At 36.6% G+C, this 16,414-nt stretch overlaps 1 protein-coding gene across 5 annotated transcripts in view; it reads left to right on the top strand.

Annotated features, from left to right (window-relative positions):
• LARS2 (leucyl-tRNA synthetase 2, mitochondrial) overlaps positions 1-16,414 on the top strand; it is a 90,532-nt gene that overhangs the window by 8,626 nt on the left and 65,492 nt on the right. For all 5 annotated transcript variants that reach the window (XM_035891334.1, XM_035891331.1, XM_009635731.2 and 2 more), the window contains 2 exons: positions 6,583-6,674; positions 10,127-10,187. In XM_035891334.1, the coding sequence (XP_035747227.1) occupies positions 6,595-6,674; positions 10,127-10,187 (141 nt within the window). In that variant the 5' untranslated portion in view covers positions 6,583-6,594. The remainder of the gene's footprint in view (positions 1-6,582; positions 6,675-10,126; positions 10,188-16,414) is intronic.

Raw genomic sequence — 16,414 nt, 5'->3', positions numbered from 1 at the left:
TTTTTGGAAGAAACACTGCTTCAACATAAAGCCATAGATATTGGTGACTAATGACACTGAAAATGGGCAATCAAACAGATTACCTAATGAGCAGCAGCCTTTTCTGCAATACATGACTGGCTGGTCATTTATTAAATGGTGTGCAGGGGTGGGCTTTAATGCAAGTGCAACGTAGCAATAGGCAGTCACTTTTTCAGCATGCTGATGAAGGATAAGCTTCGCAGAGTTTTCAGTAGGAGATGCGTGAATGTGCGTATTGCAGTACAGAGGTAATCACCAGAGTTGTATTGATATGGGGCCAGCACATTGCTTGTACCGATGGGTGATGACGTCCTGTTTGTTTCACCTGAAAATCTGACCAGTGAAGCATCATCTTGTTCCAACGCTCCTCAAGTGCCTGTAGGCAGTGCATGGGAAACAAACTCTGTCATGCACTTGGATTCGGTTGCTGGGTAAATGATTTGGAGAGTACATCTGTTGTAAGATAAGAGAAGTTGTTTACATTCTAATTACTGAAGATGAAGTTTGAAGTCTTTGCGTGGGAACTGTAAACCATATAAATTACTTGGCATGAATGCAGTGAGCTAGCTTCTTTTGAAAAAGTGTTAAGGATAACATTTTTCTTGAAGTTAAAACTATTTTTGTGCATGGAGAGTTCTAGTCACAGATCTTATTACAAACGTATTTCTTTAAAAATGCTATGAAAAAGTAATTTATATATTTTAAATTACAATTTTATATCTATTAGTAAACCAATCCAGAACTAAACTGTGAAGTTTCTGGTTGTGTTTTCACTGTAAATTTATATGCATGTTGTGAATTCAAATGTACAAGTTTGTAAGAAGCTAAGAGATTTCCTATTCATTATTTGAGAGTGCCATGTACAAATTATAGAGATATTCATGGTGATTTTCACCATGGCGGATTTCCAGTCTGCTGCTGCTTGGGGAAAATGTATTTACTGTTGCTTTATCATGCTATCATTATCATGTCTATGATAAATTCCAAAGTGGGTAATTTTTGCCTCCCAGAGGACTGAGAATAATTCCCTTAGCAATCAGTAAACAGAGAGCGATCAGTTCAATAGTCAGTTCAATAGTTCCTGTGATACCTTTTTAATAAAATTTTGAATTGTAATTGATACCACAGCAAGGCTGTCATATGTGAGTTGTGCAGAAATGAGGATGATCATTGGACAATTCAGGGTGAAACTCCTGTACACTACGATCAGATTTCGCAATTTATACTTAAACTGCTCCTGATAGATGGGATTGGAATATTGTCAGTGGTATTTCCACAATATACCAAAATTACTTAGTGTTTTCTTTCTATCCAGAGCATCTTTTTTTAAATTGGATTTATTTTCATTAATTGTTTTCCCTTTCAGCAGTGAATCTTAATACTCTTGAAATTGCAAAAGTGAATGGTATTGAAGACAGACAGGCAAACTTTATAAATGGATTCATCTGTAGGATGAATTATTTCAGTACAGTTCCATTTTCTGATCACCATTAGCTGCTATTCTCCACCATTTTTTTTTGTGTGTGTGAGGCTGTTGTGTCCTTTTGCCAGATTATTTTCTGTGGTATAAACCGAGTGGAAAGTATTACAAGTATCCTATGTGAATTGAATCTTATTTAAACTTAGTTTTCCAGTAGCAAGTACTGAAAGTATTAATTAGTTCACTCTGTTCATTTTGAAAGAGAGAGAAAATGAGATATTATTTTAAATGCAATTATGTTATGCAAGAATGTGTGAGATTAAGGAGGTGAGTGACACCTTTGTTTCCTAAGTGTTCGTAGTAGTGTGTGGATGTAGAGGAATTTTTTATATTTTATATCTTGTCAGAACAAGAAATAAATGAGCATTTTATAAGCAGAGTTATGTTTTGATAGAAACCTGTGTGGGTTGATTATTTTTTAATTCGAAAGTGCCTTATCAGAATACAAATACGCAGCATTCTCTTGCAGAGAATCATTGCAATGGTCCTTCCTAGAATGTACACAGTAGTCAAAAATTCTTTGTTTTAACCTATTTCCAGGTGTGCCTTTTCTGCTTGGGGTTTTTTTGTGTGGTGGTGATAATTGTAGCTGTTGCGTAATGGTGTTTATTACCTAGTACACTTAAAAGACAATCTAGGCTGCGTTCAGGTAAAGGTCTTGTATTTAAAATGTATTGTTTCTGTAATCTATTGATTTACAAATCAGATTTTCAATGTGTTCAGCCTAACCGTAGGCAGCCAGCGGAAAAAGCAGCCGTCCTCTGCTTTCCCCTCTCCAGCCGCGTGTCCTTACTGTCTCACTTGTGTGTGGTTGCACAGTTATGAGATCAGCTGCAAGGAGGCTGACAAAAAACTGCTGCTGGAGCCAGGGGTGTTTTCTGGCAGCTGGAACTCGTGACCACAGATCACCGATTTTGTCAGCCTTTTCTGGTTAGTTCATGTTGAATGTGTCATGGGGCTATAACTAGAGACGGGGGTGTAGACCTTCCTGTATTGCTTCAGATCACTAATCTGTAAGCAAAGATCTTTGTTTTCATTTTTGGTTCTTTTATCACACATTCTCTGAAGAAAACACATTTATGTACAGGCATTTTTGACACTGATTCTGGTGTCTTTCTTAAAATTTAGAATGCATCAATCTGGTTGTAAGAAAGATGAGTCAGCTCCCTGGTCATAGTTTTGAGACATGAGCACATCAGGAGAGCAAACAAGTTCTTTGTTTCCTTAAAAACATTAAGGAAAATTCACTGAATCGTCTGTCCTAGTTATGTTGACGGAGGCAGAGAACTGAGTGTTATGAGATCATTGTCAGCTTTGTGTTATATAGTACGTCCTGATCTCGCCTACTAATGTCAGTCTGATGGGCTGATTGTTACAGCAGTGAATAGATGAAAAGTCTCTGAAAGGAAGAGCTGAGATCTCAGAGGTGCATTAATGCAATTACTGTGTCTTCCTCTGCTTCATCCCATGGTCACATTAGGAGCTCTAGCCATCGTTAACAACAGACTTTTGACCAGGCCATGAAATGATTCTTGCAGTGATGCCTCAAGCTAACGTGAAATCGGAATCTTTGGGATCTAAAATGTTTCAAGATGCAACTGTTTTCCTTTTTAGTAATTTGCTCCTGAAAAGACCACTCGGTCTGGTAGTTACCGAGCACTTTGTTCCCCACACACTAATAAATCACTTCCTTGCAACTTCATGTTCCTGCACAAAACCTAAGATGTTGAGTGATAGAAAATGCCAATTTTTCATAGCTGGTCCTGCTGGATCATTTGAACTTCTGAGGATATCAAGCCCTCTGTGTTCAAGACTAACCTAGTAGTTTTAACCAGGAAGTTTACCTCTCTGCTTCATCGTGAAGACCAGAAACATGCAGCTGCCTTTGGAGATAGTACTGGCTTCTGCTGTCTTGAAATGACTGAAACTATAGCCTGCTGTCTTTTACCAGGTATAGACATCCTCAGACATAGGCAGGCCTCCTCTCTCTACAAGATGTGTTCATTATTTGTTTTTCTTTCTCCTTGCGTCTTAGAGAAAATACTGTCTGTACAGAGAAGCGATGCTTGGAAGAATGGTCACTCCAGTGCTCAGAATTGATCCCTGAGTTGCATCAGGTTTAGAGACTGCTCTCAGAAGCAATCAAGTCAGCATTCAAGAAAGCGTATGACCTTTTCTTCCTTTTCTTCTGCCATCTGTAATGCTGGAGGAATTTTTTTTTTCGTGACCAACCCATCAAGGAGCTACAATGAATACTCTTTGGCCTTCAAAATGTCTTTCTTCCTATTTTTTCTTTGTTTTGAACAGTTGAACTGTTCCTTTATTCTTCATACCAACTTCTGACATGTTAGCAGTATACTTTCTTCTCCCCTTCCATGCCTCTTGAGGTTTTTGATGCTTTTCAGAACTATGCAGTTAATCTCAGCCTTGTGTTTTATGGTGGCTAAGCCGAGTCAGGATGTAATGCCAAGTGCTGCGTGGAGACCGTGGCATTTTAACTGCAGATACGTAACGTACATTCCAGCCAGAAGCAGGTGACCTGTTGTTTAGACAAAAGCGTTTCACAAACCTTTCAAATCCATTCACAGCAGAGAAGTAAAAGAGACAATAAACTGGAAATCATTTTCTAAACCACTGTGTGTGTTACATTCATCTCTATAGCAACTACATAAATAGATCTATCCTGGAGATTAATTTGAGGATATTTTTAATGTCTCTTTAAATTCAGGTTTCTGATTGAGACTTGAATTAGCGTATTTCTTCAGCCCTTTAACTTGAGGAATGCTATTGGTTGTTAAATTGAGCTGTCTTTTGAATGTGATATACAGCGGATATACCGTATGGTATTTTTAATATACATGCTAGAATTGGGAAGATCTGTGTGAGCAGATAACTCCTGCTAGCGCTGATGGTACAGTGATAAAATGTCTGCACATTAGCTGTCTGGAGCATCAGTCAGCCCTTTTGGGGAGCCTGTAGTGAAGCTGTTCTTCCCGCATCCTTTTGCTCATGAGCATGAGGAATGAGATTGTGCCTTGCTTTTGCCTGCCTGTCTATCCAGGAGATCTTCAGAATCCAAATTTTACAAAAATTAATAGAGTTGGGTTTTTTTAATCTCACTTAACGTGCCTCAGCTTGTAGTCAAAGAAGGCATTTGTAGGGATGCAAATGTAGGGCATTTGTCTAAACAAACAGGTATAAATAGGAGAAAATATGCATTATACATGAAAAAAAAAAAAGTCAGGTTTATTTCATCATTTCTGTCCAGAGACCAGTGCTCAGCAATAGTAGTGGTCAAAAAGACATGAGCTGCAGAAATTAGTATTTTAGTGTGTACTTAAAAAATTCTATTGAGATTTGTAGTTTATGTAAGGTTTACCTTTCTTTTTTCTCTTTTATACCAATAGTTTTGATTACTGGGGAGGGTGGGAGGTTGTCTTCAACGGGGCATTTGCAAGTGGTTTAGGCTCCAAATGAGATTTTTCCATGTAATGCTTACTATGTGAAGAAGTGGGGAGTGAGGAAATCTAACTCTTATATTTTCTGACACTACAATACAAGGAACAACAACCTGATTATAGGGAAACTTTGTAACACAGCACAGCATTCAGATTTCTATTAGATTTATACAAAAAAAACTCGTGCTGTGCATGGACCCGTACTGTACTGACTTGAATCCAATTTGATTACAGGGTAATACCTTTGGTTTTGTTGCTGCACCAGCAGAGAAATGATATACAGCAGATTTAGTTTTAGTTCAGTATTGAAAACAAGGATGCTGAGGAGTCACTTCTGTTAAATTCTTTTGCTTTTACACTGAGTTTGTGCTTAGGGTACCTTTATAAACATGTCTATAAAATATCTTTATATGAAAGAATCTCCTGAAGTCAGAGGATTGCAAGGTTGTGGCAAAGAAGAATAAAAATAATTCAAACCAGTGACAAAAGTAGCTCTGATGCTTCAGAAACTAACAGATTTTTTGCATGGAGATAGTTTATGAGATTGGCATTGCTGGGCTTGCTTTCTTATTGCTTGTTTGCTTACATGCCACTAAAGGACAAGTTCTTTATACTTTTAGGGGTAAAAATTTTTATTTCTTACAACCTGTAAAATGTTACTCAATGTTTTGCTATTGTTAAACTTGTGTAACTTTAATCATAGTTATTGAATTTGTAGCATATTTGGAGGTGTAAGAAATGGGATTGCTTTTATCAGGTATCCAATGTATGACAGCATCTTAAGCACTGGCCTTTCTTTCCCTGGTTATTAAACAGTTTTCTTGAATACTTACTGTATTGCTAGATTATTTTTCTAAATAAATTGGATGTTAATAGGAAAGATATATATCTATTTCAACAGAAATTATCTATTCTATTTTGTAGTAAACATTTGTTTCCACCTTTATTTATTTGTGGTCATGAAATACAATTTGTCAGTCTGCAGTCTATATTTACAGAAGATATTTTAGTAAAAGTTGACTAAAACAATTTTCCCCATCCTCTTCATTTTATCTGCTGGGTTTAAGGTTATCATAGGATATTTTTATTCTTTTTTTCTTCAAGAAAAAGAAAAAAAAAGTAGGCTACACATCAGCTACAGTTACAAAACCAGTGGTTCAATTAGTTTGGCTTGCTTTCTTTTTCTCCTTTAGGATGAATGTTTGATTCTGTTTAGCAGTAGCATCAACTGCTAATTTTGACCACCACGCAAATTTACAAAGGATTGGTGTTTGTCATTGTTAACCTGGTATTGAAATAGTCATGGAGTTATTCTTTTTTTCTTCAAGAAAAAGAAAAAAAAGTAGGCTACACATCAGCTATTTATTTATTACATAATACTTTAAGCTCCCACTAACATCACGTTGTAGATAGCAAGTATGCTTCATATTCATCTTTTAAAACAGACCTAGCCGTAGTGGGCATGTTTTGAAGAGGTTCAATTCAGAAAAAGCAAATGCTGAAATGCAAAACGCTGTTCATGATTTGGATGCAAAATGCCATTCATTATTTAGAGGCCTGCGTGTGGTGTTGATGCCATTCCAGAAAGTGATGTAAGATTGTGGTTTTCCTTTTTGCTTACAGGTGATAAATCCAATGGGATGGGATGCATTTGGTTTGCCAGCTGAAAATGCTGCAGTTGAACATGGCCTTCACCCTGCAAGCTGGACACAAAGGTAGTTTTTAATGAATTTAAGTAATATGACATTTCCACTGTGAATACCTGTACTGTGGCCCCCATAAACCACCAAAATAGAGCAAACCCACTGTAGAAGTAGAAGATGATGTTACAGAAAGGTCCAGGGTTTTTTGCCAGTGTTTTATGGGACTGTGCAGATGGTTCAGTTTCGAAAAACAAATGTATCGGGATGATTTTCAATGTTTTCCTCTCAATTACTTTTAACTTGTAATAAGGTAGAATATTGAAAGAGTAGCTTTTCTCAAACACCGATATCAGTGAGTAAGAAATAAATCAGAATTTCATTATCGCAAGTTAAATCTTAGTATAGAGTACACAGTTGAAAATGATGAGCTACGTGGTTAGATTTACTAGTTGTTTTCAGTACCATGCAGGAGAGGAAGATAGTTTTTTCATTTGAGACTGGGTCTTGGAAAGTGATAAGCAGCCGTTATTGCTGCTGATTTCTGTGAAAATTTGGGGCTTTAGACCACAGAATTGTGTGCTGTGTTCCCCTAATATTCTTTAAAATTAGTAGAAAGTTATATAAGTAAACGTTAATTTCTATAAATGACTCAGAAACCAATCTTCTTAAGTGAAGCTGTTTGTTGTGCTCTGGGTGCAGCAATCTAGCTGTGGGTTTTTTGGACCTTGATCCATTTCCTTCTTTGATAATGCTGTTTCTTTTAAGTTTTTTTCATGCTTCTGGTCCCATGTTAAGATGCTTGATATTTTTCCAGCTAAAATATGATGACAACTGATTTCACCTAGGGACAGTGCATGAGTGTACTACACACAAATTTCGAGTTACTTATGCTCTTTTTTACAAATTTCCTTCATGTGAAGTTTAGATGAGAATATACACAAGAACCAGTTACCATCAACTCACAAAATCCTGGTTTTGTTCTTTTGAGAGTCTGAAACATCACTGCAGTGTGTTGTGGGCTACCAGTTATATTGTAGCATGGTCAGTAAATTGATGATTTCTGTCTTCCTTCAATAAGCCTACTGAAGCTCAGCTGTAAAACAAGTTACGTATCTGTTTTATCTGAGTGCCTTATTTTTAACTCGATGATCTTGATGGAACTTTCACCAGATAGAGGGTTACTGTGGTCCTTACCTACGTGAAAATGAGGTGCAAAGAAATGAAGGTTGTAGCTTTGAGACAATGAGGCTGACATTAAATACTTGTGACTACGGAAGGGTCAGTGTTTTCCCCTCCTCTCTACTACGTGGTCCCTCCTCACCATTGGTGCTAGCTTTGGCACTGGTAGGACATCTTGTTGAACTGACTTGGCTTGCTAACTCAGAAGAAAGCCGATCCACCAGCTGACGGAGTTGAATTGGCTCAACAGAAAAGCAGTGAGCGTGTGGGTCAGAGACTGCAGTAGCAAAGTGCTGTACCGGCTCAGCCTGTCTCGTCTAAGCTCTTTGTCTGGGTCGTATCAAAAAGCATGTGGTAGGGCACAGGCTGAGCTGATTCTCTTCTGCTACTTTCTGTGCTCTTCTGTTTTTCTCTTTTCTTGTAAATTGGCACGTGTTGTTCCATACACTTAAAGCAGTTCAGCCAGTAGTTATAAGTACAAGATGTTTTACACTGGACGAAAATTTTGCTTTGAAAGTTTCCTTAGTACTGAAAAAAAATGTTTATCTAGTTTTAAGAGTTAAATAATAATATTATAACCACAAACTGAGTGAGAAAAGTTAGCACATCATCGAGGCTGATTATAATAACAACCAAATAGGAAAATTATCTACATACCCAATTTTTTTGATTATGCTGGAAGGGAGCTGGCTCATCATACAGGCAGTTTCAATTCTGAGCACTGGAGTAATTTCTGCCTCCCATTCTCTCCACTGTCCCTGTCCTGAATGTTTCTCATGCCTGCAGCAGGGGTGACTGAACTGAACGTGAAGCTGTGATGGTGTGGTAGCAACCTGATGTGTTTTAGTCAGCCCTGGAGCAGAGCCAGCCACCCATGTAAAAGGGGGCACACTGTAAGCATTTCAGCTTACTTGGTTCAGGAGTGAACAACCAAATTTCCAAGCATCATAACTTTCTGAAGAGGTGATTTAAAATGAGCTCCAATTGAGTATTACTACCTACATTCTCAAAGTTAGGAAAAAAGCATAAAACAATTTGAAGGCAGACTTACTTATACAAAACACGCAGAAATGTTTGTTTATAAGAGTATGGTGGCAGAAGCTTTGTGAAAATACACTCAAATTTGAAATTTTTTTTATTGGTATATTCATTTTTAGTGGGACTTTAATATAAGCAGTACTACTGAAAGTATGGTTTCTCCCAGTGGAAGCTGTGAGTCCGTAAAGGGATTTCCTGGTATACCCGTGCTGATACGACCCTGCTGGGAGGCCTTTTCTAGTGTAACTGGGGCTCTGCAACTGTTAATACAGGATACTTGCATTACTCAGTTATTCAGGAGTGCAAGTTTGTTCTGGCCCAGAATTAAATGCTTGGTTTCATGACTGTCAAATTAGCCACTCTGGGAGGACAGTTGATACTTTATCTGGCGTAATGCATTTTAGTAGCAAGTTGAAAGTCCCTAAGAAATTTTGAGCAATTTTAAAGTATGTGGGTCACTAGTTAATGTTGTGTAGTTGTGAATATTTTAGTAAACTGTATTTAATACATTTTCAAACTAAACTTCATTTATGTTCTGATGTATCTACTTTTCAGATATAATCCATCTGGGGCAAAGTCTAGCCCTACAGTTTCACAGTTGACTTAAGTTTATCTACAGCTGTGCTGCCACCAGAAGTTTAGGGGTTCCTTGTCACCTCTCAGGATATATGTTCCCACCGCCTCCTTTGTGTTGGCTCAGCTGGTTTTGCAGCCACAGTATTGGTGTGATCTGCCTGTTGAAGCAAGAAAACTGGTGGGGGCTTTTTGGAGAAATTTTGTAGGGCATGTCTTCAGCTGAAGGGGTGGGCTGACTCAACTCCTCCTATAGCCACACGATCGCCAGAGCCAAAGCAAAATACAGCCAGGATAGCGTTGCCAGAACAGAGCAGGATTGAGCTGATTGTAGAAGTACATCCTAGTGCATTGTGAAGATTTTGGAGTGCTCTTTGGCTCAACTGCAGTAAAGGTAATTAAAAATAATGAGAAGTGATGCTTCAGGAACGTTTCCCTCAAACCATGGTGCCATATTTGCTTTTCAGTTATGCTCAAATCAAAAGAAGAAAAATCATTGTCTTGTACACACAGCCATTGAAATCGAACCAGAATACACTAGGAACTTTAAAAATTTTTATTTAAGATGAGTTTTCTGACAGTTTCTTGAGTTTCACTTTTAGTGAGATAATCGTGTTTAGAGGTTAACTAGTGCTTTTGATTTCTCAGAACTTTATAAGCACCTGATTTTAAATAGGATCTCATGATAGAAATATTTTAAAGTTAATACATTTTAAAATTTTTTTATTTTGCAGTAATATTCAACACATGAGGGAACAGTTTGACGCACTAGGTCTGTCTTTTACATGGGAAAGGGTAAGATTTTCTTTTCTAAGGATGCTGCTTTATTGTATGATGGAACATTGAAAAACATACAATTTCACCATTTTATTTATGACAATACAGAAATCTTTGGAAGTGACCAGTTTAAGTTGTTAAACTGTAAAATTACACTTGGAAAAAAGTGGGAAATCGAGTTTCTCTCAAGCTTCTTATCAAACTTCTCTTACTTTTGACATACTGACATCATCTGTTAATCTCAGGGTTTAGGAGAACCTTTTTAAAAAGTAATTTCCGTTTTGCATTATGATTTTTCTCTCTGCTTTTTTGGCTCTTTGAAATAGCAATTTTTTGTGGTAGAAGTTAAGCAATAGTCTAAACAGATATTTATGAAGCAGCATGTCTTTGTGTTAAGGTATATATGTTTTGAGGAGTGCTTTTTTCAATGTGTATATTTTTGTAATATACTCAAGGGTTTAAAGCTAGTAACTTGAAATGGTGGTTTGGTTCTGTTATTCTAAATTTGAAGCATAAGCCTGCATTTTCATAGGTTCATGACCGTTCTGGAAAACAGAAATTTTATGTAAAACAGCAGTGCTTGAGAAATCAGGTGTTCACCTTAAAAACCTTACCAACATGATCAGACATAAGCTAATGTAATTTTCAAGATAAAAAAGAAATTAATTTTTGAAGCAATCATAAGATTATTGCATTTACCAGTGAATCAAAGTCAGTCACTACCTTTATGTTTTCAGCAATAACTGTTGCTTATCACCTTAATATGATTCTGAATAGAGTGATGGAGATGCTAATCTTGGATTTTTATAGCAGTATTGTAGATCTGAAAAGGGAAAGGATTAGTTTTCTGGCAGTCTGAGACCTGCCATCTGTTTTCTTTAATCTTGAAGGTGAAGTTGTTTATTTGTATGTCATACATCTAAAAACCATATTTCATTGCGTCATATATATGGCAAGATTTTCAGTATAAGCCTTTTTAGTAAGATTTTCATTTTCTTTATAGCCAAAAAGTTGCTCTGAAAAGGTTTGTTGTGGAAGGTTTACTGCACACATTCTTGACTATTATTTTCTCGTATTTAAAACTGTTACTTTCTCAGAGATTTTCTGTATGTGTAATATAGCAATACTTCAAAACAGTGAAATCATACGTGTAAGCTGTGTTATGGAACACACCAGAGCTGAATGTTGCAGAGTGCCTTTTGAGAAAATTGAGAAAATTCACTTCTGTGTGTGGACTTTTGCTTAAACCTTCCATTCTGAAGAAGAGAGGGAGAATTGTCAGTGCTGTAAAACCATGGCATGAAGTATAAGTATGCAGGGTAAAGTAATGTCTCATCTCTTGTGCCTGTTCTTTGAGGCTCACCTTCACTTTTCTAGTAAACTGTGTTTTGGTTGGTGAACTTTCAGAAGTCTCTGAATACTTGTGGAAAGGGCTTTGAGACTGTACAACTAAGTTAATTTGAACAGTTGTGTAATGAAACTAATTTGGAATGCTTTAGGGGCACATAGTTTGTGGTTTGAAAGGTAAGATTTTAAAACAGCTAAAAAGTGCTTTTTGAAACACATTAAATTTTGGAGTTTTCACTCCTTCACTTATTAGTTAAGTTTTATTTTACCTAGAAATCCTGCCTTATTAACTGGAGTAAGAGTGACCTGAATGATAACCATTAGAAATAGATATTTTCGTTCATTGCAAAAAACTTATGATGCCTGAAATGTATCTGTGTTACATGGTCTCCAAATGCTAGCTTCAAATTTGAGCTAGCCATGAAAGAGCTACCTTTGGAAGTGGAATGGCTAAGCTGTGGCAGAATGTATTTTCCAGGCTGATAAAGCCTGCTTCTCTGCAAGGCTAATTAAGCTGGGCAGAGCATCTTACTGCCTCAGCTGCACTGCTTCTGGGCTAACTCAAGCATCTTTGCACAGCAATGCACTGCGCTGTGCAGGTACTTATTTTAAAACTGAGCTCTTTGAGGTAAGGAATATATTTTTTTTTTATTATTCTGTACTTGTATGGCACTAAATCAGGGGTTTACAAAATACTGTGACAGTGCAAACAAACCCTCTAGCATTAGTGGCACCTATGAAAAATGCAAGAAGAACACTTTTTATATCGGTTAGTCTAATTAACCAAGACTATTGTACAAAACAGGAGTTTAGTTTTAATTTCTTTTCATTGGTGCTGCTTAAATGTGCTCCTTCATTGTGCTAGAGCATAGTACCTAGCAAATATATGCTGGAGGGAACCCATCCTTACATCCTTAGTTCAGTGTGCAGTGAATTGCCTTTTTAAAGTGCAAACCTTTTATGTTAAGTGTCTCTGCCCTCTGTGGCCAGCTAACAGTATATGCCTAGATGATGTGAAGGAAACTTAAGTAAATTTTACCATTTTACAAATGTTAAGGGGGAAAAAAAAAAGTGGGGAAAATAATTAAAAAGTACATTTTGAATACCTCGTGCATGTAGCTGTGCTGAAGAAGCTGACGGCTTATAAAGTCGTGTCTGGTGTTCAAGAAGTCCTGTCCAGGAATATGAAGACTAGTTGTAGTTTTACTGCTTGGTAAAATTATGATGAACAAATCCCAGTGCACCTGGGATATTAGAAGTTTCCTTTTATTTATCTGGATTTTTTTCATTGTTCTCTCTGTCTTACAAATCAAAATGCAGAAGTATTTTTATGTTGCAGCAGTCAGTGAAATTACTTAACCTGTAAGGCACCACAAATAAGGCATTATTGAAAGCTAATTAGATTATTTCAGAAAACCAGGTTACACAGACAGTAGAAAATTATTCTCCCTGACTGAAAATTTAAGCAAACTAAAAATGTAATTAAATGCATAAAATAGCTCTGTAAGTACTTTGCTTCAGAGTAGTTTTGAATACTAATAGTGATCTGATATATTTTCCCTGAAACATGTAGGTATTTTAAGTGCCTCAAGTAATAAATGTTATATTTTTAAATCACACTGAAAATGGTGTGATTTTGGGGAGAGATTTTAAAAAAATAAATGAGAGAGACAGCATTTATATTCTGAACATTTATGTTTGTCAGATCCAGGGTTAAAGAGCTGCAGTTTGAGGATGGAAGAAATGTCTCTGAGAGACATTAAAAACACCTGGAAAATAAAAACCATTGTGGTTATGTTTTGATTTTAAGATAAAAATAATTTGGTATTCCTGGTGATCAGATTTCACCAAAATACTATCCCAGACAGCATAGCAAATTGCCTGTCACTTCTTTTAAATATGATTTTCAGGGGAATTAGGCAATATCATGTTCAAAGGTTCATATCATCACCAACAAGGGATGGAGAGCGCATAACATTTTTCCTTTCTTTTGCTCAGGAGTGCCGTCAGACTGAATGCACATTCCCAGTAAGCCATCAGTTTACCACTGTATTATCAATCCGTAACTTTTTTCTAGAAGGTAGCTCGTACTGCCAAGGTTTTTTGTTGGTTTTTTTTTTTTTGTTTTTTTTTTTTTTTAGTCTTTTCAATTCATGCGTGCCAAGTGACATAATTTTTTGCATAAGAGTAATGTTCCCCTTCTGCTCTGTACATTAAAAAAGATGAAATCTTTGGTACGTTTTCTTCGTGCAGATATTTTTGTTTAGTTTTGAAGATGTCATTCTTGTGCACTGTCTGAGCATGCATAAAACTGTAACAGTAGATAGACCATTACCTATTAAATTTTCTTTTTATCCGCTTATCACCGATAATCAGTCACCCTACTTGTAATTAAATAAAAAAGCAAACTGTTGAGACAAGGCTCCTTTTTTGCAGGAAAGATATTCATGCTCAAAAATGTGGGCACTGCATGACGTTTGTATTTATAGCTAATAAAGCATGAAACTAAGGGCCTTTGAAATACAAATATTCAAATGAATTTAGAAATGTAGTTTGGTCTAGCTCTAAACCTCTGAAAATCAAATTATTATACTTCCAGATGAGGTGGTACATGCCCTTTACTACCAAAATAGGCAATAATAGATTAAAAACTGTTTCATCTTCCCAAAAAATCCATTCAGACTTTTTTTCCATATACCTTTTTAGTAAGTATCAAATGCACCACATCTGTCTGCAGGATAGCATAAGGCTGTGCTAGAAATAAACTTATTAGTAATAAAATAGGAAATTATTTCTCTCTAGTCTAGTTATATGTTATTCACAAAGCCTGGTGGATCTTACAACAAGTAAACATTTTTATGCAGCCTGTAAATGTTACTTTTATTTAAAAAAAATTAGCCATGAAAGTAGCTTGAAGATGTAACCACCTTAAAAAACTAACAAAAACCAGTTTTAGGTTCAGAGCTACATAATAGAAAGTTGTAAGAATGGAACAGATTTAGAACAAATGATGAATTATAAAAAAAAAGCATTTGGAAATTAGCTTTGCTTTTATTAATGACCAAAATCTCCCATCCAGTTTGGGTGGGGTTTTTTTTTTGTTGATCCAGGATTCTTTACTGTTGGTTTTCTGATACTTTGTTGGAGCTAGTTTTTTTACCAGATTTTTTAGTAATGAATGGCCCTTTAACATGAACTGGTTGCTTCCCAAGTTGTATTGCTGTCATATCTAATTTGTAATACTGCTATTTAGTCTGTAACTAAGAATTTATCTGCAAAAATAAATATACTAACCCCTCCCTGCAAAAATAAAAGATACTAACCCCTCCTTCATGTTATTTGTTAGGAGGAGATTGCTGTGCTGCGATAAAGGGATTAAGCAAGGTAGTTTTTGGTAAGGGCAGGGATCTTTCTCTTATGTACCTTGGCAGTATCTGTTATTTTTGAAAGCAGACCACTTTTAAAGGTGGTTTGTTTTAATTGTTTTAATGATTTGTTTTAACAAATGAGTGTCATTCCTCCAGGAATAAGGAGCAGTAACAGTAATGAATGATAAAGATGCAATTTGGTGACGGTATCAGATACTCTTTTGACTAGCAAGCTGGCAAAAGGAAAAGGGAAAATGGTTGGGGGGAAGACAGAGATGCTGACCCTCCCATTTCATCGTAGCTTCTGAAATGCTGGGGTGATGGGCGATCACTAAATCAGTCACAGAGCACTGAAGAGGACATGCAGTGGACAGCTGAGCAGCATATTTCATATTTGTAAAAAGAGTTCTGATTTTTAGTATCTATTTTATCTTTGGAGAAAATATGCTAATATCCTGTTTCTGTATACTCACTGAACTGCTTTATGATCTGGGGTTCTGTATGTATGATAGTGCTCAGCTCACAAATGAGAGGCAGAAAGTTACGATTTTTGGGAGGGTGGAAGGGCTTCATTATGCTATTTTGCAAACCCTTTTATAAATCCTTTTCTGTACTTCTGAGTTAAGTCAGTTCTGTTAATGCACTGCAAATCTTTGCCATGCTCATAAAGTATGAATAGAAACATTAACATTCACCTTAATTTAAGCATGATAGCAGCCTATTTATTTAATCAAGATTAGTAACTAGCATACATGGACAATTATTTTTTACCGTAAGTCTTAATGTGCTAAACAGTAGGAAAAAAACCAAAACACATTTTGAGATTGACAAGAGGTTGCTGGCTTGTCATCAGCAGCTCATTTCTTAGCAGCCTATTTATTTAATCAAGATTAGTAACTGGCATACATGGACAATTATTTTTCACCGTAAGTCTTAATGTGCTAAACAGCAGCTCATTTCACTTGGTAGTGATGTAATTTCTCTTTCCTCGTTAACTTCAAGTGTTACTTCATACCTTCATGGTTATAAAGTTAAATGGCGAGCTCGAGTGATCTTTTTGCAGCTCAGTGACCACACACCACATTTTCTTCAGTGATAAGTCTGCTGCATTTCTTTCTAAAAAATGTCAATTTACAGCTTGTGAGAGAGCATGGACATGAGAATCTGTTCCCAGGAGTTAGCTTGTACTGTGTCCTAAACACGCCTGTTTACGGCATCTTTTTTTGTTTCCATTAACACATATCTGCCGTTCGGGACCAAAAGGACAAACCTCAGTCCATTTTACTATTTTTATTGGACTACTTGCTGCAGTTGTCTTACCTGTTTGCCTGTTGTTCACACGATCTTATATTGTACCAAAAAGGATTGTCTCTCTTCTTTCGTGTGTCTGATGTTACAGTGATGAAGCTCTGTTGCCTGTAGTGGCATCACGCTAGCAGAACAACTCCACTGTGTGGAGAAGCGGGGGGTGGGGGGGGGTTGGGGGGAAATTATTAACTGGATAGGGGTTAGTTGGGAGGATGGGAATCA

The sequence above is a fragment of the Egretta garzetta genome, unplaced genomic scaffold (assembly GCF_000687185.1).
Source record: "Egretta garzetta isolate BGI_Z169 unplaced genomic scaffold, ASM68718v1 scaffold583, whole genome shotgun sequence".
Classification (NCBI taxonomy): domain Eukaryota; kingdom Metazoa; phylum Chordata; class Aves; order Pelecaniformes; family Ardeidae; genus Egretta; species Egretta garzetta.
This window is presented reverse-complemented; position numbering and strand designations above follow the sequence as displayed.